General features: G+C 40.9%; 1 protein-coding gene across 2 annotated transcripts in view; it reads left to right on the top strand.

Moving 5' to 3' along the window:
• The first annotated feature begins 4,238 nt into the window (after window positions 1-4,238).
• The window catches only part of SRGAP1 (SLIT-ROBO Rho GTPase activating protein 1), a 266,482-nt gene continuing 243,251 nt past the window's right edge, over window positions 4,239-27,469 (top strand). For both annotated transcript variants that reach the window (XM_004766598.3, XM_004766597.3), the window contains exon 1: window positions 4,239-4,551. In XM_004766598.3, the coding sequence (XP_004766655.1) occupies window positions 4,485-4,551 (67 nt within the window). In that variant the 5' untranslated portion in view covers window positions 4,239-4,484. The remainder of the gene's footprint in view (window positions 4,552-27,469) is intronic.

Below are 27,469 nucleotides of genomic sequence, written 5' to 3'. Positions count from 1 at the left end.
TAAGGACAGAACGTTTGAATTCTAAGGAGACTTCCAAGGTGATTTTGGTGAAGGGAATCAATGGTAAGATCAGACTTTATAAAATACTGTCCCAGGACATGATACCAAAAAACACAATTCACTGAAAACATCGTAGCCAGCAATTTGAGAAGCCAAGGGGTCACAGAGTCAAGACACAGAAGATGCACATGCACAACAGTTGCTGTTCTGAGGCTCTGGCTGGATCCAGGAATAAAACCGAGGCTACTGGCAGCCCTTCACCCAGTTTCCCATCCCAGCAGATGAAGGAGAGGGTATCCCTTACAGGAAGGGGAGTAGCCGGATGTCCTACTTCAGACACGAAGCTACTTTTAGACACTGAAACTGTATCTAAAAGACTTGTATGAACTTGGCATTGACTCCTTAATGTGTTTGAATTTAACTTAAAAAAAAATGATTTAAGTTATTTAGGACTGAGCCAAAGTGGTACTGCGGTAAGGTGCATGGTTTATTTTGTGGCTGCCAAGGATCCCTGTGTATACTCCTAACTATGCCCAGAACATATGATCACATGGTAGATTAAGTAGTACTTCTGGAAATTTGGAGTGGCTCTGAAAGGCACATACTAGAAAACAGGGTGGGTAAGTATGCAGTAGGAATCCTACCATTAGGCACTCCAAATTTCTCCTCGCTGGCCTCCTGGAGTAGGAGTGTGGCAGGGGAGGGGCGAGCTTTAGGGGCCATCCCTGTTGTACCGCTAAGATAACAGCTACCACAAGGTGGAGCAAAGGCACAGAATTAGAATCACAGCTGTCTGTCTCCCAAACTCAGTTTACCCTAGCTTTCTGGATTTTAAGTCACAGGCATTCTCCATATTCAGCTTTGTGAAGCAATGTGGGCTCCTAAATATGGGAAAGATAAGGAGAACCTGAAAAAGAGAAAACTATGAAAGAATCAATTGACTTGTTAATCACAGCGCATGACTGGATCAGAAGAGATCCCTGGAGGGAAAACCATGAACCAGACATACACATTTCACTCTAGGTGAACCTGCCTCACAAGTTTAAAGAACCATAAATTCACAGCAAACAGAGTAGAAAATTGGGGAAACCCACTTTGGAGGGAAGCTGATAGGGGCTGGAATGCTGACCCAGCCAGGTCTTTACACATTTACTGGGCTTTCCAGTTTCTCGTCTATAAAATGAAGACAGTGGTATCAGCCTTTGTAGGGTTCTTGTAAGAACGTATGTAAAATGCTTTGTTTAGTGAATGGGACCCAATTTCCAAAAACAGTAAGATGGCGATTTACTAATATTAAAACATTAACATTCAAAAACATTTATCAATGGTTTATTGAACACGATGAAATCAAAGATGTTTAAGATACACTCTCTGGTTTTTATTTCTTTAATCTTTTTTAAAAGTTTTAATTATTTAAGTAATGTCTGCACCTAACATGGGGCTTGCACTCACTTCCTGGATAACAATTACAGGCTCTTCTGCCTGAGCCAGCTAGGGGCCCCGCCCCATGTCTCTGATTTTTAAATAGCTTTCTTTCAAAGAAGATTAAAACTGAGGTAATAAGCCAAAGATAACTTACATTCTCTGGGTATGTACAATAGTCTGGTGCTGCTATAAGCACTTTAAGGGATAATCTCTGTAAAAGCTTATCACATCCCCAGGAGCTAGGCATTAACCCCACTGTACAGATGAAGGAACTGAGACCGGGAGAGGGGCTATAATTTGTATCAGCTCACTCGGGAAACTGCAGAGCTAGGATTCACTTCTAGATGTTCTGTCTTTGGGGCTTGTGGCTACCCCAGTAGCCGACAGTTCATTTCTAGGGGCTGCACTTTCTGCTGCCAAGTTGTACTTCTCAACTGCAAATATAAATTCCAGCAGCACCATGGAAGGATGATGTGGATCACGTTTATATTTGACTGCAGTTATCACCAAAGTACGCTGCTTATCTCTGGTCTCTCTCTCCCCATGCCCAACCCGTCCTTTCACACTGCCAACAGTTGTCTTTATAAAACATATATGTGATCATGACACTTTTCTACTTAAAAGGTTCCCTGTTGTCTGCAGAACTGCATCCAAGAGCTCAGTACAGGAGGCCTCTCCCAGTTGGCCCTGACCTTCCTTCCCAGCCTCTCTGCTTTAGATATTCTGGCTCTTCACCCAACATTCTTATATAAGACAGTTCCACATGAAATTAGGGCAGTCAGGAGTTCCATAGTTAACCTCTTGTTTGGCAAAATGGAAAAAAAAATTAATTTTTAAAAAGATCTTTTTTAAAGTAATCTCTACACCCCTTTTGGGGCTTGAACCTACAACCCCAAAATCAAGAGTTGCATGCTGCACTGACTGAGGCAGCCAGGAGCTCCTTAAAAAAATTTTTTTTATTAAAATTTAAAATGTACAATTAAAAACAACCTTCACGCACTGTCCGTTGAAACATAAATATATATTTAAACTTTCAATATGTTTTTCACCTCCCATGAGAGATCTGGTATTTTAGTAGAGGACATCTTGTAACTGTATTTCCAGTTGCCCCAAAGTGTGATGTTCCTTCTTCCTTCTGGAACTCAACCCCTTCCCTCTCTGCTTACTAGTCATCTTTCAAATCCCGTTTAAATACCACTTCTCCCCAAAACGCTGGCAGCCCATTTTTTCCCTTTAGGGCTCCCCAAAGCCTCGCGTATTACTCTCTTAAAGCATTATTGTACTTTATTTACTTATTTATACAATAAACCTTCAGATCCTTTAAGGTAGGGACCAGGGACCTGATCTCTGAGTCCCTACATCTTAGTTTGGCCCGCAGTGAGAACGTGAAAGTTTATCACTGGATATATCAATGAATGGTCAAAGTCTAAAGTCCATACTCTGTTCAGATCTTGCAAGGAAAACATTTGTATACTGGACACGCCTCTGAATAATCGCTTTGATAAACCAGGCCCACACTCTTGTTGGAAGCGATTGGAAAGTTGACAGGAAAGGTCCCAGGCGGTACTTGGCGTCCCTCACAAAACTGGTGACCACCCCTTTTCCACCACTCTCGCTCCCGGGGCTACTTCTAGGAGGGGGGTTATATTGTATTCAAGATGGGTATTTTTTCTCCATCTCGACTGAAAAGCTTCACCGTCCTTTGATTTTTTTTTTTTTTTTTTAAAGCGCCAAGTCGTGCACAATTCAGTGAGCCTCCAGGTTCCCTAGGGGGTCCAAGATGACTCCCAGCCCTTCCTGCCATGGAGAGCTCCAACTCTGGTTTCGTCCGATAGATTCTGGAAAAGGCCCCTCCAGAGCCCCCTCCCTCGGCCCAGGACGGCCCGGGTCGGGAAGGGGGTTTCCAGCTGCCGGGGCTGCGGTCCGGCGGCCGAACCCAGCCGAGCCCTGCTACCGCCGGGGGAGGCGCTGGGGGGCGTCGCCCAGGGCCGCCCCGGCTCGGCGCGCGGGGCGGGGCCGCGGGTGGCGGCGAGAGGCATCCATCTTCCCGGGCCAGCCGGCGTCTCCTCACCGAGCGGGGCGGGGGCGAGAGCGAAGGGTACGGGCACCGCCCCTCCCGCGAGCTCCGCTCCTCTTCGCCGAGTCCCGAGCGGCAGGTGAGGCCGCCGCCCGCCGCTTGCTCTCTGGGCGCGGGGAGCCGCGGGCCGTGAGCGCGCCGGCAACTTTGCGGCCGCCGGGGGCGCGGCTCCTCCCGGTGCGCGTGCGAGTGTGCAGGGCAGCGGCGGCCTCCTGGGGGCAGCAGCGGAGAGCGGGACGAGGAGAAAGAGGCAGCTCCGGCGCCCCGTGGCCCAGGAGGCAGAGGCCCCTCGCGGCGCCGGCTGTCGAGACCTAAACTCCGCCGGGGCTGCACCCAGGACGCGTTCGAACGGCGCAGCGGCCGCCTTCCCGGCCAGCAGCAGGGACGCGCTCTAGGATTACGTTTCCTTTCGCCTGCCCGGGAGCTGGCAGCCGCCTTTGCCGACGGGGGAGCGGCGGCCGCGGCAGCAGCATCCCGGCCCGGGTGGGACCCCCCGAGCGCCGGAGCCGGCGGCGGGAGCAGGAAGGGAGGGTCGCGGCGCCCGCCCTCCACGGCCGGCCCTGCCCCGAGCGCCGGGTGCGGGTTTCTAACAATGGTGCGGAGCGCCGGCGCGAAGCCCGCGTCCGCCCCGCGGCCGTAGAGGAAGTGGCCGGCTCCGGGTGGGGTGGGCAGGGAGACGCCCCCCGCCGCTCGCTCGAAGGAGTTTGCCTGCGCGCCGGGCCTCTCCGGCCCCGAGCCCGGCTCCCCGCCGGATCACCGACGGCAGTCGAACCGGAGAGTATGGTGCCAGCGCCCGGCTTAATCTAGTCTCCGGCTCGCTGCTTCTTTCCGCCTCCTCGTCTTCCTCCTCCTTTACCTCCTGTCGGAGCTGCCTCTGGGTTCCCGGTGTGTGGGAGTACAACTCTCTGCCTCTCCAAGGAGACCGGTTTGTGACAGCCTAACAGAACTTGCCCATTGAAAGCAAACCCAGAACAGCTGGATAATGTCCACTCCGAGCAGATTCAAAAAGGACAAAGAGATCATAGCCGAGTATGAAAGTCAAGTCAAAGGTAAGGATGGGAGCGGCTGCCTTGCTCCTTTTGTGTGCCTTCTTGTCATTGTGCTCCAGGAGGAGTTGCCTTTCTAACTTGGTGTCTGCGTTGGAGGAAGGCGCTGAGGGACAGCCAGAGTCTCTGGTCGAGCCACCCCAGGGTTCGTCCAAGCCAGTTCTCCTCCCAGTCCCAGTCCCAGTCTCGTCAAGCCCACAGGGAGCTGGAAACCAGGTGGCTTTTCCGGGCTGCCAGAGCGCACCTCCACCAGAGAGAGAACTGGCTTTAACTCAGCCACCTTCAGCCGTGCAGCCGGGCAACTTACAGGGGAGGCAGGCAGCAGCAGTGGTTCCTGCCCAGTTCTCCTCTTCCTCCTCCTTATGATTCTTTTTAACTGATATCTTTGTCACCACACACACACACACATACACTTAATATTTTAAGCAGCCGTCTTTCTGAAGTCTGGACTCCAAGTGGTCTAGAGCTTCATCGACTGCCGATGATATTAGACATTTACACTATTCACCATTTATCAGGGTGAGTCCGCCCTTTATAAAACAGCTCCCTGAAAGCCTGGCAGTTAAACCAAGCAGGGACTGGTGGAATCTGACTCCTCCTTTATAATGGGCCAGAATTCAGTGCCATCTTTCACCCTCACATGGGAATATCGCTTTATCGTTTGCGGAAAGCTACTTCCATGTAAACTGGTTTGAATATTTAAGTAATAGTTTCAGTCCATTTACATTGTCAAGGCATGAAGGAACCTAATTAATGTTGATTAAACATTTTTCCCTAATGTGCCTTGTGGTTTAAAAAATATGTTTTCTCTCTAGTACAAGTATTTTGTAGTACTGTCAAAGTGGTTGTGTTTTTGTGGGATTTTTTTGGTTTTGTTTTTCCTCTTCTGTGGTCTCTCCTGGGTGGTTTACCCTATTGAGACAATGGATGGAGTGTTGAGATTGCTGTTCTTGGGAATATTCAATGCAAAGTTCATAACAATTGCTGTGTGGACACCTGTGTTTTTGCAGATACAGTTTTATAAAAGGGCTGCTGAGGGAGGCATTCCTTACTTGCCTTGGGAAAGGCAGGAGCAGCCTCAGTGCTCTTTTGTGTGGTCAAGTTGTGAAAACGCCTGGAGTCCTGTGAGAGGACCTGGAGGGGGACCCTCCATCACCCGAGGGTGAATTTGGACCAACTCATCATGGCTACAGATGTAATGTACAAGCCTGGGGACTCATGTTTCTTTAGGCTAACCCTGATAATGGATTTGAGCTCAGTGTTGTTCAAGAAATGATTTATAACTGCTTGTAATTAATATAATTTATACTTATAGGAACTGGTTATATTGATATGAAAGTTATATTAGCTGAGAAGTAATTATTTCCTTAGTGACAGGCAAACTTTTTAAGAAGCAGAATCTTTCTTAATGAGTGCAACACAGCCTGAAACCTTTCATTCTAAGTGGGACTCCTAGTCACCATTCCTTGTGCAGGTTTTCCACATGGCTCTTTGTGGTAGATCTTTGAGGGATGGCAGTCTGGCTTTCTTGCTGCCTGGAGTGATGACTGGCAGAATGCCCTTTTAAGTATTGGCTTCATTATTTCTGCTCCAAAGTCATTTGTTCATGATCAGGTCCTTATATGAAAAATAGTCTCATGATTAATTTCTTTCAGAGAGTGAATTCTATTGTTATATGACTACTGATATGCTTGAGATAAAAGGCCCTCTATGTTAAAAAGAAATCAATAAAATGGGATGTATTGCAACGTTTAAAATGTGTCTATCAAATCCAATCCAAGAAAAAATTATGAACATGGTGAGGATTATTTTTGGAACAAATTCTGTCCCATAGAAAGTGATCTTCTCTGTTCTCTTCAACCTTCCTCATTCACACATACCCCAGTCTTCAGGCTGCTTTCTGACTCTTTCCTAACCTGACCTGCTCTTCTCATCAGGACCTGTATCCAGACTTTATCTATTTCCACCTATTCTGTTTCAAACCCAGGTCATTATATCCATATGCAATTACGGGAATAGGGTAATACAAGGGAGTCGGGTCATGCACACCTCTTCAGTGGCCCCAATTCACCTGTACTTCTGAGCAAAATCAAGAAACGAGTGGGAGAAAAATGACAGTGATCTAGTGCATGAGGCCAAGCCATTCTGCACAGTGGGAGTAGGTTCCTTTGTAAGGATGAGAAATGCAGCACTCTGGTTTTCTGTTTTATTTGCTGAGTCCCTCTGCAAGGGTGAGCCCTTTACCCTAGCAGAGTGCTAGTCCACTGTTTAAAGGTATGTGGTTTTGGAACAACCACCTCTTTTAATTCCAGCCAACTATTTCATCTGTTGATAAACAAAAGAAATGTGGTCTATTCAATTGCTAAAGGAAAACTTGGCTGGGCTGGACTCAGAAGAGAAGACATAGATCTGTTCCCAGTGAATAAAGCCACATGTGTTGGAGTCTCTAGGTGACTTTGGCGTATGGGTGATTTCAAGAGTCATTTTTGATTATGTGTACTTTTTTTTTTAACCTTCTGACTTAGAACTTTATACTCTGGAGTATTGTTCTTTCTTTTTCTCTCCCATTTCCCTGATACCAGTTGTACGAATCTCAGAATTTCTGAGATAATGGTTTTATCTAAAGAAATGACTCCAGGTGTGAGATTTTGGCACTGTGGCTGCCTATACATGTTTTGGGAACAAACTTCATGGAGCTATTCTCAACTGTGAAAAGAGACATCATAGGTGACAATGTGTAATTTTTATGTGTGAAACTATAGGTACATCTAGTTAGATACATCACGTTGAGTAAGTCACATAGCTTCTCTCTGGCTTTTGGTTTTCTTATAAGATGAAGAGTTTGGATTCTCGGTTCTAATGATCTTTGAGTCTGATTGAAGATGTTATGTCCATTCATATTAATAACTTAGTAAAATTTTCAGGTTTTTTGCATTTTCTTTCAGCTACCCTGTTTTGGGGGAAATTATTTTTGGTTTCACTTTTTTTTAAATAATGAATTTACAAACACTGTTTATTATTTGAGTTCTCAGAAAATTAAAATGTAATGCAATAGGGAATAGAGAAAAATAACAAAACCATGTTCAGAAAACTATAGAGCACAATTATAAGAGGGGATAGAATTATGAATTCTACAAGTTGTCAAGGAATAGATGTGTTTAAATCAGAGACAGAAGGACCTCAAGCAGTAATTTAAAAGGAGTGTGCTAGCTAGGAGAAGAAAGACTATTGCATGCATTGTGTTAGTCAACCTCCCAAAGATTTAGAATCCAGAGAAGTCAATCTCTTGTTTGTGGGGGCTCTTAAGAAGACAGCTTGTCTGGAAAAGTATATGAAACACAAATCAGTTGACTCTGTTGCTTGTTAGCATCTCTGGCAAAAAGCTTAGTAGGGGAATAGATGGTAACAACTGGCTAACAGAAGGTTTGGAGATTTTCTGGATTTTAGTATTCTATGCAATTTTCGAATTCTGCAGCTATAGTATTGTGGCACACATATAAAAAATACTGCTTCCCATATGGGAACTGGAAGAATCAGGAGACACATTTTGTGAAGTGGAACTCATGGACCTAGAGGTTGTGTTTGTTTTTAATAATGCATGTTGCTAGTTGCTAGGATTTGACAGCTATCATTTGCAATATTTTTTGAGGGATAATCTCCTACTCCTCTATATGCCATATGTACAGGAAGTGCCAAGAAAATCTGTTGTTCTTCAGCCACTCTGCTGCCTGAACTACGAATAGTACATTTTGGTAGCAGATGGATCATGAGGAAATACCAATTCAGTTTGATAGGTCCCTATGTCATACAGTAGGTTTCAATAGGAAAGAGCACTGCTGTCACTAATAAAGAACCTGTGTCTCCATCTGATGTTCTTTCATCTGACCTGTAATAGAAAACAGCAACAAACTTAAATTATGAATTAAAACTTTATAGCTGGGAGGGACTTTAGACATTTCCTGTCTAAACATCATCTTAGACATCATCCTTACATGATGCAAGGAAGCATAATGATAGAGTTACACAATTAAGTGTAACCTACCTGGGGCTAGAACCCAGGTTTGTTTTTAGGAACAATGATTTACTTTTAGATTCCTCACAAAGTAGAGCAGGAGATAGAGCACTTCACTGTTTAGATTTCTTTTCTCTTCTTTTTTAAGATTTTATTTATTTGAGAGAGAGAGTGAGCGTGCACATGAGCAGTGGGGAGAAGCCGACTTTGTGCTGAGCAGGAGCCTGACATGGGGCTCGATCTGAGGACCCTGAGATCATGACCTGAGCTGAAGGCAGATGCTTAACTGACTGAGCCACCCCGGGGCCCCTTGCTGTTTAGACTTTACAGTCACTGAGGGCACTGTAGTTGGACCTAGAAGAGAACAGCAACTCCTCTGCTCTGTTAACAGGAGGAGTTATTTAAATTGGTAAGTGTAACTAAGTGTCCCCACCAACCCCCCAAGATCATTACAAGAAACCACAATGTGCAGGTAGTGGCTTCACAGGCTTGCCTTAGGATCAAGAAAAAAAAAATATGGTGACTATGTACAAATATAACTTGCTTGAAATTTTGGTCAAGCTAATTGGAGCTACTTCAGTAGCCCTCTTATGTGGCCCAGAAACCCTGGTTGGTTTCATGAACTTCAAAATACATTACAGAACAGTTTGGGAGAAATTTTGGGGCTGAATGCATCCTTCTGAACTCCGGTGAAGGCTGGCAGTACAGGATGACCAACCTCAACTTCCACAGTCTGTGTTGCTTCCCTTACTCTTGCGAAGCATTGACCAACTTAGGAGTCACTCATGTTCAGCTATGGTTCTGGTTTGAGAGAGCTTGCTTTGTTGTGTGGCCAAACCCTTTTCTTACTTTAATCATGAGACTCCTTTCCCTTCAATTTAGACAATTAAGAATTAAGGTAAAGAAAAGGGGATAAGGTGTATGTGTCATCACTCTATTTTTGGTTTAATTTTTTTTGAAGGTAGAAAGTGGGATGAGGAGTACTTATTTGAAGACATTTTTCATTATTTAAAAGTATTTTTATCTGTTGGTCCTGACTTACTGTCTAGTGTTTTGATTACATATATATGTATTCCTGCTGATATTTCAAGATGGGAGGAAATAGAACATATTGTTTAAGAGCAGAGATTTTGGTGTTAACCACCCAGCCCCGCCAGTGATCATGTTTGTCATCTTTGAGAGTCCGTTTCTTCATCTGTAAAATGGGGATGATAATAGTACTTCCTTTCTTGCCTTTGTAAGGTTTCAGTGAGGTGATTTGTGGAAAGCTTTATTACAGGCTTGGTACATAATAAGTAGTAAAAATCTGTCCTTGTTATCTGTGTAATTTTAGTTTTCTTCACATTTCAACTGCTTCTTGTTACATTTTGACTTAGATAAGCTTTTCGAAATTCAAATACATGATCACCGGTCTGCTACCTGACTAGATCCCAAAGTGAGTGAATATTTAATCATCCTGATAAAGTCCCATGTACTTTTGGAATGGAGTGGAGCGAGTTTCGTGGTAGAAATACAAAGGGAAATGTGATAAGCAAACCAGGGAGATTCCCAGCTCCTTATAAGTGGATTTTATATTGTCATTATTTTTTATCCAAGTACAGGTAACAGAGCCTAAAAGTGTGCTATTTCCTGGGCCTGGGCTGTCATGTGTTTACTTACAACTTTTGCTTTGAATTTTCTTTATCTTTGTTCAGTGATGCTGTATGGAAAATGAAAACTGTAATCCAGTCTGTGCATTTTATTTACCTGTGGTAGAAAGCATTCTAAAGACATCAAATCAAGTCACTGATTTAATTTTATGGTCTTGAGAAAAATATATGTATTTTTAAATCAATATGGATATGAAGAATTCATTTATAACTGTGCATTTTCTTCTGTGTCATGATTTTTCCTCCAGCTTTATTGACATAAAACAAAAAGTACTTTTTTAAAAAAGATTATTTATTTATTTATTTTAGGGATTTCTGGTGTGCTCAAGATGGGGAGGCAAAGAAGGGAGGAGAGAGAGAGAAAGAATTCCAAGCAGGCTCCAAACCCATAGTGTGGAACCCACACAGGGCTTGACCCCATAACCTTGAGATCACGACCCCAGCTGAAACCAAGAGCTGGATGCCCAACTGACTGAGCTATCTAGGTGTCCTGAAAGTACTTTGATAACAAAATGTATCGTTTATGTATCTTTCATACCTTTTAGTACAGAGCTTTATTAAACATTTATTGAATGAGTAGAGCAATCATTTGGATTGTCATCCATTTGTAGTATAAGTTAATGTGGTGCTCATTCAGAATTATGTAGGGTATCCAGTAAAATATTAAATATTATTATTAAATATTTTATTATTAAATAAATTAATATTATTATTATTAAAATATTAAAATACTGTGGTTTTGGACCACAAAATTAAATTGAATTGAAATAGTGTGTAACTTCTTTAGAATGTCATAAAGTTAAAACCAGTCTAAATGTCCCACAGTGGGGAATGGTTAACTGAATGCCATTGGGGGTGGTTAGCTAACTTGTATACATGGAATGTAATGCAGTCATTACCAGTAGTTTTTAAAGAATGTTTTGGCATGGAGAAATATTTTATAATAAGGATGATGAAATAATAATTAAAAACAATCACAGCAGCACCTAACAGTTAATGAGTGTCCGTGCTGTGCCGGTCACTGCTATGACTGCGTCACATAGCAGACCAAGCTTTACGTGTACACTGCAGACTGTCATGCATGGTGGGATGAATTTCTGGGTAGTTTTCCTTCTTGGTATATGCTGTACTTACTGTGTTTTTGGACCACAGGATACCTTGGTCAGTTTCCTGGTTTGATGCGGGAATCTCACAAGAATGTAAAAATAGAGATTCCTCCTTTTTTCTTTCCTTGCCTTTATTTCTCCCCCTTCTTTGCTTTTTCTCTCATACAACATTCTGGTTTTTGGGTTTTTTGTTTGTTTGTTTTGTTGAAAGATTTATTTATTTGCCAGAGAGAGAGAGTACACACAAGCAGGCAGAGAGGCAGGCAGAGATAGCGAGAGAAGCAGACTCCCTGCTGAGCAAGGAGCCCGATGCGGGACTCGATCCCAGAACTCAGGGATCATGACCTTAGCCGGAGGCAGCAGCTTAACCAACTGAGCCACCCACGTGTCCCTCATACAACATTCTGAAGGTATGCAGTCTGGGCCACCAGAATTATTTGCCTGGTTAAGTTATTTGAGTCTTCTCCATATTTTTTTTTTTAAAGATTTTATTTATTTATTTGACAGAGAGAGATCACAAGCAGGCAGAGAGAGAGAGAGAGGAGGAAGCAGGCTCCCTGCTGAGCAGAGAGCCCGATGCGGGACTCGATCCCAGGACCCTGAGATCATGACCTGAGCCGAAGGCAGCGGCTTAACCCACTGAGCCACCCAGGCGCCCGAGTCTTCACCGTATTGTTGCTCTTCCATCACCTAGAGAACTGCCTGATTAAAAGTGGGTTTTAAGTATATTTATGTGCTGGCTTGTGGGAAGGAAAATGAATTGTGAGGTGCACCTGCGTCAGTGTTTTAAAATCCAGGCCAGACCTATACCAGACAATTTTCATTCATTTAAGTGGTCGGAGTTTAGTCACAGGGCCACATCTGCTGCAAGGGAGTCTGGCAAACATACTCTACCTAGACAGTCTGGTTTCCTGCTACAACTCTATGACCATAGCAGGAGAGGAATATTTTGGTGGACAACTGGCAGTTAGCATGAAGACGGGTTTCTTTGGAGAGTCCATCTATTGGGGTGAAATTGTATTTTGTTTTCATTTGTATATCTTTGATTGCTAATAAGATAGAGCATCTTTTCACAGGTTTACTGGCCATGTGTTTTTGCCACTAAAATACGTTCTCATCTCTTCACCCATTCATCCTTTAGTTTATCTTACTGATTTGTGAGTTTTCTTTTTAGTGTGTTCTCGCTGTTACTCTTGTCAGTTACATCTTTTGCAAATATCTTTTCCCTTTTTGTAGCTTGTACGTTCACAATTATAAAAGCTATCTCTTGATAAACAGAGGTTGTTTAATTTTTTCAGATGTATCAATTATTAACTCATGTTTGGCATTTCTTTCCCTACTCTGAGGTCAGAAAAATATTTGTCTATATCCTTTTGTAAATGTTTGAAAAATTTGCTCTTCACATATAAGGTCCCAATTCATCTGACGTACATTTTTCACACTGCGAGCTACAGATGTATCTTTAGTTCTTTTCATGTGGATGACCAATTTTTTTTTTTAGCTTCATTTGCTAAATAGTTCCTTATTTTATTTTATTTTTTTAAAATAAGCTGTAGGCCCAAAGTGGGGCTTGAACTCATGGCTCTGAGATCAAGTGTGTGCTCTCCTGACTGAGCCAGCCAGGTGCCTCTCAGTCCCTTCTTTTAAAAAGTGACCGACCAGCTCTTTCTGTCTTGATCGCAGTTTCATATGTGCATGAGTTTATCTCTGGATGCTGTTGGGTTTCATTGGTTAATTTGTAGGTTCTTGCACCAGTATTACATTCTTTTAATTACTATAGCTTTATAATGAGTCTTTAAATGTAGGAAACCAAATCCTCCTTCTTTATTTTTCCAGAATTACCTTACTGATCTTGGTCTTTTCTTTTCCAAAAACATTTTAAAGATTTATTTATTTATTCTAGAGAGTGAGAGAGAGTGAGTACATGTACAAAAGAAGGGGCAGAGGGAGAGGGAGAGGATCCTCTAGCAGACTCCCTGCTGAGCATGGCACCTGACGCAGGGCTCAGTCCCAGGACCTAGAGATCATGACCTGAGCTGAAGGCAGGAGTCAGACACTGAACATACTAGACTGAGCCACCCAGGTGTCCCTCCAAATACATTTTAGAATAAGTTTTTCCTTCCCTGGGAAACCCTTTGGCGTTTTGATTGAAACTATGAGACATAAATCAGCTAGAAGAGAGCTAATGTCTATATAATATTAATTCTTCCTACCCACGAATATGAATATTTCTCCATTTACTTGGTTCTTTTTAAAATATCCTACTGAAGGGGTGCCTGGGTGGCTCAATTGGTTAAGTGTCCGACTTCAGCTCAGGTTGTGTTCCCATGATCCTGGGATCGAGCCCCATGTCAGTGTTGCTGCTCATTGGAGTGCCTGATTCTCCCTCTCTCTCTTTCTCTGCCCCTCCTTCCTTCTTGTGCTCACACTCTCTCTCTCAAATAAAATCTTTAAAATAAATAAATAAAATATCTTACCGTAGGGGCACCTTGGTGGCTCAGTTGGTTAAGTGTCCAACTCAGGTCATGGTCTCAGGGTTGTAAGATGGAGCCTGACATTGGGCTCCATGCTCTCCATGGAGTCTGCTTCAAATTCTCTCTTCCTTTTACTCTGCCCCTCCCCCACTTGCATGCTTTCTCTAAAATACATAAAATCTTTGAAATAAAATATCTTACTGTAACATTTTACATTTTCTATGTTTTTGTTATATTTATTTCATGATATATTATAATTCTTGTTAATGTTCATGAGATCTCTTCTAAAATTATGTCCTAATTGTTTTCAGTTATACAGAAATGCAGTTTACTTTAGCATATTAGTGTTGTATCCAGCCACTTTGTTGGTCTATTATTATGTCTAGTTATTCTTTTTTTTTTTTTGTAAAAAAATTACTTGCAAATCAAGACAATTTTATTTCCCCCTTGCCAGATTTTAAGGCTTTAATTTATTCTTCTTGTATTTTTGCCCTAGGCAAAATATTGAATACAAAGTTCATAAAAGTGGTGACTTTGGCATTCTTCCTTTTTCTAGATGTAAAGGAATGGTTTTAAGCTCCTCCTCTCGTAGAGGATGATGATTGTTTTCAGTTTATTACATGCACCCTTCATCAAGTTAAGTAAAATCTCTTGTATTTCTTGTCTACTTAAGGTTTTAATGATTAATAGGTGATTAAATGTTATCTATTTTTGTATCTATTAATAATATTTTCTTTAATGTGTTAATGTGTTGAGTAATGTTTAAGGGTTTCCTAATATTAAACCTTCTCTGCATTCCAGAAGTAAACCTGTATTGGTGTGCCTGGGTGGCTCATTCAGTTGAGCATCCTGAATTTCAGCTCAGGCCTTGATCTCAGAGTTGAGTTCAAGCCCCATATTGGGCTCCACCTTGGGCTTGGAGCCTAATTTAAGAAGAAAACAAAACAAAGCCCACCTGTCCTCATCATTTTATTTTATGTACATAAAAATAGTTGGGGGGCACATGGGTGGTTCAGTCAGTTAAGCATCCAGCTCTTCCTCTCAGCTTAGGTCTTAATCTCAGGGTTGTGAGTTCAAGTCCCATGTGGAGCCCACTTAAAAAAATAAATAAAACATAAAAATTTTAGAAAAGATAAAAACAGTTGGATACAGTTTGCCAATAATTAGGGGGTTTTGCCTCTCATTCCTTGAATGAAACAAGCCTATGGTTTTCCTTTCTGGTAATGTGTTAGAGAGTATTTCTTCTTTTCCAACTTTGTGGAAGTTTGACATTTTGGAATATTCCTTTTCTTGAAAGTTTGATAGAACTATTTGTGTCTAGATACTTACTTTGTGTGAAGAACTTTTTAGCTCATCAGCAGTTAGTCATTTCCTTTATTAGTTACAGGATTACTTATTCTTTCTATTTCTTCTGGCATCAGGAGAACTTTTAAAATTCATCAGCAGTTAGTCATTTTCTTTACTAGTTATAGAATTATTTATTCTATTTCTTCTGGTCAGAAGAACTTTTTAACTCATCAGCAGTTAGTAATTTTCTTTATTAGTTATAGGATTATTTATTCTTTCTATTTCTTCTGGCATCAGTTAAGTTATGTTTTTCCAGAAATTTGTCCATTTTATGTTTCCAATATATTGATGTGTTAATGGTAGTATTCTCTTATTTTTTTAAAAGTGGCTGATCTGTATTATTGAAATTTTTTTTGCTTTATCTTTTTCTAGCTGAATCTTTTTTTTTTTTTAAGATTTTATTTTTATTTATTTATCAGAGAAAGAGAGAGAGAGAGTGCACAGGCAGGCAGAGTGGCAGGCAAAGACAGAGGGAGAGGCAGTCTTCCTGCTGAGCAAGGAGCCTGATGTGGGACTCAATCCCAGGATGCTGGGATTATGACCCGAGCTGAAGGCAGCTGCTTAACCGACTGAGCCACCCAGGTGTCCCTCTTGCTGAATCTTAAAAGAGATTGTTTTTGCTAGTTTTTCTTTTTATTTTATTGATTATCACTTTTATCTTTACTACCACCTTTCTGATTTTCTTTGGGTTTTTTTCTTACGTTGGGTGCATTATCCTTTTTTGGTACTATTAACATTTAAGACAATATATTTCTTTTCTAATATAATTGTTATTTCTAATATAAGTATTGTTCCTAACAAATATTTCTTTTCTTTGTTCCTAATATATATTTATGATAATTCTCCTTGAAGTATCACCTGTGCTACATCTTACAAGATTTGACAGCAGAGTTCATTAGAATTAAGTTCTAAGCATTTTTAATTTCTCAAAATGGTTTCTTTTTTGACCCATGAGGCATATAGGAATATGCTTCTGCTTCTAAATTAAAACAAAAAAGTAGAGATAATTAATTTATCTTTTAAAAAAATATATTGTGATCTGAGAGTAATAGTGTTTGAAATTAGTTGGGGATTTTTTCCTCTTTTACTGTTCTCTGGAGGATTTCATGTAATATTGGAATTATCTGACTCTTAAAAAGTTTAGTAGGACTCATCAGTAAAGTTATCTAGGTCTAGCGCTTTCATCAAGAAAAAACATTTGTCATTGCTTCCACATTCAAACATTTTCTGATTTACTAGCTTAACATCATTTATGATATTCTCATATCTTTTTAATGTTTGCATCATCTGCAGTTATGCCACTTCTCTGTTAATAACAACTGTCTGCCTTTCCTCCTTTTTTCCTTGATTGACTTTGCTAGAAGTATGATTATTTTATTAGTTTTAATTTTTTGGTTGTTTTATTTTTATTTTATTTTTTTTTACAGACAGAGATCACAAGCAGGCAGAGAGGCAGACAGAGAGAGGGAGGGGGAAGCAGACTCCCCACAGAGCAGAGAGCCCGATGCAGGGCTCGATCCCACGACCCTGAAACCATGACCTGAGCTGAAGGCAGAGGCCCAACCCACTGAGCCACCCAAGCGCCCCTTTTTAGTTTTTAAAAAAACAAGTTTTTTGCTTCTTTGATTTACTACATTGTGTATTCTCTATTTCACTAGTTTATTCTCTTTTACTTGTTCTGTAAGCATTATTTTGCCAGTTCTTTTAAGTTCTTATTTTCCAAGTTTTTTTTTTTTTAATTTTTTATTTTTTATAAACATATATTTTTATCCCCAGGGGTACAGGTCTGTGAATCGCCACGTTTACACACTTCACAGCACTCACCATAGCACATATCCTCCTCAGTGTCCATAACCCCACCCCTTCTCCCAACCCCCCTCCCTCCAGCAACCCTCAGTTTATTTTGTGAGATTAAGAGTCACTTATGGCTTGTCTCCCTCCCAATCCCATCTTGTTTCATTGATTCTTCTCCTACCCACTTAAGCCCCCATGTTGCATCACCACTTCCTCATATCAGGGAGATCATATGATAGTTGTCTTTCTCCACTTGACTTATTTCACTAAGCATGATACGCTCTAGTTCCATCCATGTTGTCGCAAATGGCAAGATTTCATTTCTTTTGATGGCTGCATAGTATTCCATTGTGTATATATACCACATCTTCTTGATCCATTCATCTGTTGATGGACATCTAGGTTCTTTCCATAGTTTGGCTATTGTGGACATTGCTGCTATAAACATTCGGGTGCACGTGCCCCTTTGGATCACTACGTTTGTATCTTTAGGGTAAATACCCAGTAATGCAGTTGCTGGGTCATAGGGCAGTTCTATTTTCAACATTTTGAGGAACCTCCATGCTGTTTTCCAGAGTGGTTGCACCATCTTGCATTCCCACCAACAGTGTAGGAGGGTTCCCCTTTCTCCGCATCCTCACCAGCATCTGTCATTTCCTGACTTGTTGATTTTAGCCATTTTCCAAGTTTTTATTTTTCTTCCTTTCTAATGGAAGTTTGTAAGCAAATAAAATTTCCTCTAAGCACTGCTGTACCTGCATTCTACAAAATCTTATATGTAGTGTTTTTGTTATCTTTCAATTCTGTGCATTTTTAAATTTCCATTATAATTTTTGCCCATAACTCATAATCTTTTTAAAAATGTGTTTAAATTTTCCCAGATATAAAAAATGTATTTACATTTTTCCAGATATTCCAGCCAGGGTGGCTCAGTGGGTTAAAGCCTCTGCCTTCGGCTCGGGTCATGATCCCAGGGTTCTGGGATCTAGCCCCACATTGGGCTGGCTGTCTGCTCAGCAGGGAACCTGCTTCCTCTCTTTCTCTGCCTGCCTCTTTGCCTACTTGTGATCTCTATCTGTTAAATAAAATCTTTTAAAAAATAAAAAATAAAAATTAAAGTTTTCCAGATATACAGTTATTTCAGTTATTTCGTTATTAATTACTAACATGATTGCATTGATTTTCTTTGGTGTAAATCTTGTATACTACTGAAGATTATAAGCCACATCCTCTCCTGGCCCTTTCTGTTTCCTTCCCCTGCTTTATATCTCTCCATAGCACTTATTATCATTGATCTATTTTACACTGACTTTATCTTGTCTGGGGGGCTTTTAAAATTCCTTTCTTATACGAAAGCTGGTAATCTGATTAAATCATATTTTAAAAACACTCTATCCTGCATTTTAGTTTCAACCAAAAGCGTCATGCTGGGGTATCTATCTGACTTTAATATACTTTAGGAAATAGAGGTCTAATATTCATTTTCTGAAGCTATCAATATATTATAATTTTTATTAATGAGACTTAATTGACATATATTAGTTCCATGTGTATAACATAACATAACACATAACACATTATGTATAACACAACATAACACATAACACATTATGTGTATAATATAATTGTGTAAACATTACAAAATAACCACCATTCTGAGTGTAATTAACATCCATTACCACACATAAAATTTTTTTTCTTGTCATAAGAACTTTCTTTTTAAAGTCAATTCTGTCCCTGACATGGGGCTCAAACTCACAACCCCGAGATTCAAAGTTGCATTCTCTTCCAACTGAGCTGGCAAGGTGCCCTGTGATGAGAACTTTTAATATCTCTTGAGACCCTTTCAGACAATTATTTAAAATTTTTCCAGTATCGATTTCTATTTTAGCACAACGCTATAGAATATATAGTTCAAGTTACTGTGAAAAGAACTAGTCTTGTGTTTTTTCCTATAGAGTGTTATAGGATCTGGTCCTTACCACCCAGAATAATGTTTATAATCCTGGATCAATACACTGAGGATATACATATAAGAGAGCAAATAATATTACACTAAGTGTTTTACATTCTTCACATACAGGTTTGCATCTGCACCTGGAAAACTCCAGCATATATGGCTTCTAGGGATGGAAATGTGTAGTGAGGACTCCAGTAACAGGCAGAGCATGAAGACATCCACATTTTAACAAGAATCAGAGCTGGTGTTGGGAAACTTCTGGGGTCTTACTGTTACTGCTAGTCATCCAGATTCTGCTTTTTCATTCCTGCAGTTTGCAGGTGACAGTGTCTCTTTTCTTGAGGAAGGACTTCTACCATTTTATCCATTGGAGTTCTCCTCCAAAGCTGGCTGCAGAGACGTTTAATAATTCAGCACACCCTGGAAGAGGTAGAACCCTCCAGCCTTCTCGGCATCATAGCAAATAGACAAGCCGGCATCACAGGAGTGTTTAGAAAGATTCCAGCAATAACTCTCAAAATGCTGGGTATTCTGTTATTAACTCCTTTCTCAGTGGGTCTGTGGAAGACCTCTGGACTTCTGCCCTTTGCCTCTATTATTTTGAAGGCATGGCTTACAAAAACAGCTCCCTCCCTCAGACCTCCAGCACTTAAGATAGAACAATAGGTGTCTGCTTATCTTACTTAAGTCAGACAATTTTCACTTCTGAGGAAGTCCAGATTTTAGTCTGGCTGTGAAATTATCAAGTTTGAAAAGTGGAATCACGCCTCCGAACATTTGCCAAGGAGAGCAAGTAGGAAGATGTCAGCCTGCTGGTCTCGTTTGACAGAGGTCTTGGCCTAGTGGCCTTTTTTGATGTCTGGTCAGTGTAGTTCGCAAAAGTTCTCCTGTGGGAATCAGTGTATTTTCCTTGTGTCTCATACTGACCATCTACAGATCGAGACAGTCTAGGCAAATTATAATCTCCAAGCATCAGGAGACAGCCTGGAATTCAAAGCCAGAGGTGTGACCATTGTAGGCCTGAGTGCTGCCTGCTGCCGGTCCTTGGAGGAAGGAAGGTGAGGAGAGGATGGTCCGAGGAAGGTGAGGGGAGGAAGGTCAGAAAGAGCCACCTGTTTCAGAAGGTGAGGTTGAGCTACGCTCCAGAAAGTGGAGGAATGTTCTCTGGAGGACTTTGAGCTTGAGTGATGTGCTCTTATTTCTTTTTTGTGCCCAGTCATTTCTTTTTTGCTTCATCATTGCAGATGACTGAGGCATGCTTTACTGATACCGGGGCACAGAAAGCTGGCAAGTTTTGAACCCTTAGAAAAGGGAATTTGTTAGATTTTGTGACCCTCAGAAAAGAGAGTTTTCTGGTTACAGTGCTACAAAAAGAGAAAGAGCTGATGAGTGCCTTTCCAAATGGCCATTCTGTTTTTAAGTTGAACTTCTATTGCATTGTGTTCACAGTGTTTATGGGGATTCTCACATGTGTCACCGAAAGTTTATGTTTGAAAGATCGCCAGACGGTTTTTTCTAGAGTTTAGGGTTTTAACTGTACCCATTTTCCTGCATTCTCCAAATACCAAACATACAAATAGAGATCTCTCATTTGAAACTGGGACAGTTCCTTCCTGCAGTTAATATTGTAGTCTCTTTTCTTTTTTTTTTTTTTGAAGTATTTCTTAGAGAGAGCAGGGGTTGGGGGGCAGGGAGGGGCAGAGGGAGAGAAAGAATCCCAAGCAGACTCCTCTGGAGCAAGGAGCCTGACATGGGACTCAATCTCAGGACCCTGAGATCATGACCTGTGCTGAAAAAGAGTTGGATGCTAAACCCACTGAGCCAGGCACGTGCCCCCGTAGTCTCTTTTTTGCCAGGCACTGCAGTTGCCCAGTGGTCTTGGAATTAAATTGTGAACTAATGTACAGAAAGCTCTCTGCACTGTGAAATATGACCAAAGTAATTTGATTGCCTTTGTGGTCAGTGGAGGTTTCTGACATTTCTCATACTATCACGTCCCATTTTCAGATCCCACATAATACTCTGAACTGCGCATGCTCACATAGATCCATATGTTTATATGTTTTGTAGAGCATAGGACTTTAGAGTAGAGTTTGTGGCCTTGGGAATCAGACTGCTGGGGTCTGAATCCTGGCCCCGCTGCTCCCCAGGTATTTAATTGTAGGCCAGTTACTTACTCCCATGCTGCCCTGCTTCCTTGCCTGTAACATGGAGATAATAATGGTGATTGGAGGGGTGCTGGTGAGGAGGGCAGTGAAAGAGTTCAGCCAAGACAGAACAAAGGAGGTAGACGTCTATCGGATGCACTGCAAGGGAGCAGTGCTGGCAGGACAGCAGAGGAGACACTGTCTGCTACCAGGCGATGGTGAGGGGCCGCAGTGCTAGGGTATATTGAAAGCATATGTGAACGTATGGAATTTTTCCTTTTTTGGTAATCTTAGGAGTTCTGCCTGGTTATAAGTACCTTATTGGTCCATTTGGGCCTATGACTATTCCAAGGTGAGGGAGGGCCACACAGCGTACCTGTTTGTATATTTAGCTCCGTGATCTCTGTGGGACCTTTGGCTTTGCCCAGGTTTGCAGTGCTCAAGCCTGTTGCCTAAAAGTGGTCTCTACACTTAGTCTCAAAGCACTGTTAAGATACGTAGAGTGTTGAACAAACAAACTGGCACATAGTATGTGCTCAGATAATGTTAGTGTATCGCCACTTTATGAACTCTGGCTCGGGAAGCAATAGTAATAAACTTTGGGTTATGGAAGACTTTAGTAGCAGAAAGGAGACTAAGGAGACTAGAGGACTAAACGTAATATGGTGCCTTGTATGGGATCTGAAACAGGAAAAAGACATTAGGTAAAAACTCAGATCATCTGAATAAAGTACGAGCTTTAGTTAAAAATACTAAGAGTAAGAAAATAAAACAATTGGTATTTTTAAAAATGCTACTTATATAACTTCTATGATTATAAAGAAGTTGTTGGCTAAAGTAAAAGACTGGTAAGGCAAAAAATGGAAATTCTCAAATGCTTTGGATATGTCCAATAGCATTATTTGTATTTACATTAATACAATAATTTGTATTTACATTAATAATATTTCTATATTAATCTCTCTATGTACCCATTTAACAAATGTGGTCATTTGCAGAATAGTCAATATCGCTCAGTGCTGTATCATTTACAGCAGGGCTGCTCAGAGTTGGTCCCTAGACTAGCGGGTGGGCAGCAGACTGTTACCGATCCACGGGGAGACAAGGTGCATCATGGTACTGCTTTCTTTATCCCAAAGCACTTGCTACAAATCAGTGTCGGTCAAACTAAGCTGTGCGTAGGGTGTGATGATTTAGGTTCTGGCACAAGCTCTTTATCGCACTATGGATGTGGAATGAGTAGTTCACCTTCATTAGCGTGGTGTTGGTCTGCACCATTCCATGGAAGTGTATTGAGAACTGTCTGATCCCTTTAACAGCTCTTACCATTACTTGTTCTTTGTTGATTTAGAGAACAAGGTTGTCCTTTAATGTAGGAGTGGTGGCCACTTACCAATGGCCATTGGTACTTTAAACTTCATTATTTTTCAGGGATTGAGCTTTCTTTAGAGAGGCACTAGGGTATAGAGGTTAATATCTTGGATAAATCCAATTCAAATGTGGTTCCTGTGGAGCCTCAATTTTCCAGTTTGTTAATGGGTGTGATAATTACATCTATTTTATAAGATCGTTGTGAGGAATAAATGAGTTTATACCTGTAAAGGATTTAGCACTGCTTTGGGCAAGTGATAAGGGTTCAATAAAAGTGAGCTGTTGAATTAATAATTATTATCATATACTACTACCTGAAGCTATTGATTTATCTAGTGGCAGTTTTTTTCTTACATGATTTAAAACTCACGCATCTCAAGCGAAATGAATATATCTTAACAGACTTAAATCTTACAAAGAAAACACTAGCAATGTGAATTTTAATGGTTCTTTAGAAAAGCAATCTCCAGAAGCTATACTGGGCCCAGTCTTGAAAGAACTGTATTGGTAAACTTAGGACATCTAGCTACAAAGAAATACTTTGTTAGAATTCTTCACCCATCATTGTTAGAGAACCCTGTGAGTTCTGTTTTCTCTGTGTGTGTGATTGTGGCTATCGTAGATTTCTCTACCATTAACCTGCACTAGTTAGTTGCTCATTAAATGTTGCCAAGAATTAATCATCTGCCACGCAGATGAAGAGAATCAGAGTTATTCCAGCTGTTGTCAAAGGCCTGAACCTCTCCTTTGCTTCCAGCTTGGATATATCTGTAGAGTATGTTTCTGGGTGTTTGTTTCTTTCCTTCCTTGGAGCTCGGCAGCACCCTTCCTAATGAACACCTGAGACAGACAGCCACTTACAGGTCTTTCATCACTCTGATTTCTCCTCTGCGTTAACCTACAGGTATTCATTATTCCATTGAACTTTTTGGTACCTGACTGTTTTGAGCTAAGACCTAGTCTCCCCTTGGGTCCACTCTTGTGCTTCTGATTTGGTGCAGAATGCCTGGTTATAATATCAGTGTCTCCTGCAGTCATCACTGTCGCTGCTTACAATACCAGCAGCTCACATTTATGAGGGGATTTCTTTTAAGGAAGGTCATATTAGTGTCGCCTTCCAGATGGGGAAAATGAAACTCAAAACTTAGAAACTTGCAGTGGTTTCCCCAAGATCACACAGCTACTAGATGTTGGAGTCACCACAATTCACACTTAAGCACCATCCATTCCATAGAGCTACATACAGACGCTGTTCTATATGAGAGACTAAATGCCTAGATTTTATGTTACTCACGCTCTTTAAACTTACAGAAAGCTAGGAAGAATGACTGCCGGTTTTGTCTTAATAAATACTTGATATCAATTCAGATAAAAGCCTTTGTTGTTCAACAGCCAGGTACTAATATGAAATTGTTGTCTTATTATCTCAATGGATTTTTTTATAAGTCTCTTTTCTCTCTCTTTTTTAAAAGATTTTATTAACTTATTTGACGGACAGAGATCACAAGTCAGCAGAGAGGCAGGCAGAGAGAGAGGGGGAAGCAGGCTCCCGGCTGAGCAGAGAGCCAAATGCGGGGCTCTATGTGGGAACCTTGAGATCACAACCTGAGCTGAAGGCAGAGTCTTAAGGCACTGAGCCACCGGGGCTCCCCTCAATGGATTTCTTAATGAGGAATCTTGCTCTGGGGTTGCCTCTTTGTATGTAACAGAAAAGGCATTTTGGGGGTGAAATATTTAAAAATCTAAACCAGAATATTCTTGCTAAATTTAGTGTCCTGTTCCTAGGGATAAGAATCTCTGCCTCAGCTCTCCTGTTATTTCCACAAACAAAAGGCCTTTCTGGTTCCCAAGAGGCCCTGCCCTGTCTTAATTTCTCCTGGGAAAGAAGTTGTTATCTCTTTAGCTAATTCTCTAGATTTACTGAAGACTTCACTCTTTGTTGCTACTGTTCAAGGGCTTGAGACTTCTGGTAGACCCACTCAGCTCAGGTCAGAATTGCCTAGGGATTTGCTTTAGCAGTTTATTGGGCCCCACACCTAGCTCTAGAATTTGCATTTCTAACAAGCACCCAGGTAATGCTGATGCTGTTAGGTCAGAGACCACACATTGGGAACCATTGCTGTAAAAATAAAAGCAATTTTGTAACTTCCTTAAGCTAGCCAATTTAGATGCTAATTTTACTCCCTATTTCCCTAAGATCTTTACCTTTCTTACAATTGCTGTCAATTCCTGTAAATGGACATCAAATCACCGCAATTTAAACTAAGAATATAGAAAATGCATGTAGCCCCGCTGCTTCTTGCTTTACTTCCCATCCTCCCCCCAGTCGTCATAATTTGTTCGTTTCTCATATTATAAAAAAACCTTTTCACATCACATCTGGGTAAACTGAAAACTAAAGTGGGAACATGATGAACCCGTAAGGAGTAAAGCTTGAATTTACTTACAGATCTGCATGGGCCTTTGCACTAAGGAAAAAGGACACAAGGTTAAGTAACCTTTTCAGGACCTCCTGTGGCCCATTTCCATTTCCTCCCTTTGCCACCAACTCTTAGGACATTCAGGAGACCTGACATCTAACTCTGGAGCTACTGATGTGTGCATTTTACTGTGGGTTATGGTTAAATCAGGCAAGTGTAAGGATGGAGTTTTTCTGAAAACAGGGAATTTTATTATGTGTCGTGAGAACTTTTATTTGATTTCTTTAAAAAAATCTTGGATTCACTGATAATTCATGAAATATGCTATTGCAGTAGTTACATAAGAATTATAATGTATCTGAAGTCAAACAATAAAGGAGAAAAACGGAACAATATTACTCTTGAAAATCCCAAAGTTACTTTGTTACCAAGAATTACATCTGTGAAAACCCAGAAACCAGAAAACTAACTTTGTGTGTGTGTGTTTTAAGTAATACCTATACTCAATATGGGGCTTGAACTCATGACCCCAAGATCAAGAGTCCTATGCTCAGTCCTGACTGAGCAGCCAAGCACCCATTTTGTTTGTTTTTGCTTATATACAGACTATGGCTTCACACTTGCAAGTGACCAAGGTAAAAGGATATTATTGAGGGGAAAAGATTTTCCTTCCTTCCCAGGTCCCTTACAGTTAAATGGGACATATAGTTAAATTCCAATAAATTAAATGTGCTTATACTGTGACTCCATTATATTATTAAGATAGTTTAAACTTTTGATTCTGGGTTCTTAGTTTAAATTCTTTTACAGTCGTGCTAGAATTAAATATCATTCATCCAACAAACAGCTATATTTTGAAAAGATTTTGTTTATTTGAGAGCGAGAGCATGTGCATGAGGGGGAGAGGGAGAAGCAGACTCCCCACTGAGCAGGGAGCCCAATGCAGGAGTCAATCCCAGGACCTTAGAAACATGACCTGAGCCAAAGGCAGCCGCTTAACTGACTGAACCACCCAGGCGCCCCCGACAAATGACCATTGAATGCATCCTTTATCACACAAGTGCAGATGTTTTTTAATCAAGGTACCCGCTTTGCCTAATGAAACACAGCCTGTGTCTTTTTATGGGTTATGCTCTAGATTTAGAGGTGGATACTTAAAGGAAGATTTGCTAAATGGTATGTTAGAGGTGTTTTGAATTTATGGGAGCATTGTGCAGGAAGAAATTAGTTCTGCCTGGGAAAGAACAATACATTCTCCTGGGAGAGACATTTGAGCTAGCCTTGATGGATGAGTAGGAGTTCTCTAGGAAAGGAAGGGCATTCCAGGTAAAGGAGAGTCTCTTCAAGGGAGTGAGTCTGTATTTTTCCTTTTTAGGAGGTGTTAGTGTTTTAAGTGCTTTGAGCAGAGTAAAGAGATAAGAATAGAAAGGTGTGTGTGTATTGGGCATGTATTACGTGCCTGGCTGTGTGACTGCATTTTGCACACATATTTTGTTTGAATCTCACAAGAAACACATGAGATAGACACTGCTAATTCTTTTTCCAGATTAGAGAGTTGAGGAAAGTTTGTTTTGCCAGAGATGACTCAGTGAGAGGACAACCATTATGCTTCATGTTCTTACATGGCATTCAAGCAGTTTAGACTTTGTGGATGGTGAGAAGCCACTGAGGGTGACAGGATGAGATTCTAGGGTGCTGAATAGACTAGAAAAGCCTAGGGAGGGAGGCCAGTTTAAAAATCTTGTACTCTACAGTGGCATATGAAGGCTTCAGTTCTGTCCTTGACCTTGAGGGTGGAAACGTTGAGAGATAAGGAGATCTGAGAACTGGAATCTAGAGGACTTGATGACCTGTGGGAGCAAGAAGTCAGTGATCAGGTTTACATAGGGGAGAACAAAATGCATGGTGATCTGGTGGAAAACAGTGTCATGTATTATTTGTTTCCTTTCAAACCTTGTGGTTTTTTTCTGTGTGTAATATCAAAATATATTAGCATGGTTGTACATGTACATAATTTATAAATATAGAAATGGAAACACATTGATATTATGCTCACTTTTTCCTTATGGGGTGTACCATCAAACAAATTTAGAGGCTATTAATTCCAGAGATGGGTCCCCATCCACTGGGACAAGAAAGATTGAGTGGGTGAGCTGAAAAGATGACTATCTATACTTATATTTCTATAGATAATTATTCCAAGTTCTTTCTTTTTGAGTCATTTGTCTTTTGCATTTCAGAATAATCCCAAATATCTTTAAAGTTGGATTAATGATACTAAAGGTATTCCTTCCCTATGGGACTGATTCTAAGCTGTTCTTGTCTTTGGACAATGTTAGAAGCGGAATGGGTATTAAGGTCTTTCTAATCTAGCATCTTCCTACCATCCCAAATCTTAGATAAGTAGTCACTGGGCTCTTGCCTCTTTGAGAGATAGGCATGCAGTCCCATACAAGAAGGTTTATTGGTCCAAAGTTCTTCTTTCTCTAAGGTATAGTTTGCTTCCCTGTATGCAGCTTCAGCACATTGGTTCTTTTTCTTCCCTTAAAGTCATCACAGAGCCAGTAACACCATACATAGTGCCTTACAGTTTACCAGGCACACACATGCACACAGTCACTTGATGCTCACCACTCCTCTA

This window comes from Mustela putorius, unplaced genomic scaffold (assembly GCF_011764305.1).
Source record: "Mustela putorius furo isolate JIRA1106 unplaced genomic scaffold, ASM1176430v1.1 tig00003988_pilon_pilon_pilon, whole genome shotgun sequence".
In the NCBI taxonomy this organism is placed as follows: domain Eukaryota; kingdom Metazoa; phylum Chordata; class Mammalia; order Carnivora; family Mustelidae; genus Mustela; species Mustela putorius.
This window is presented reverse-complemented; position numbering and strand designations above follow the sequence as displayed.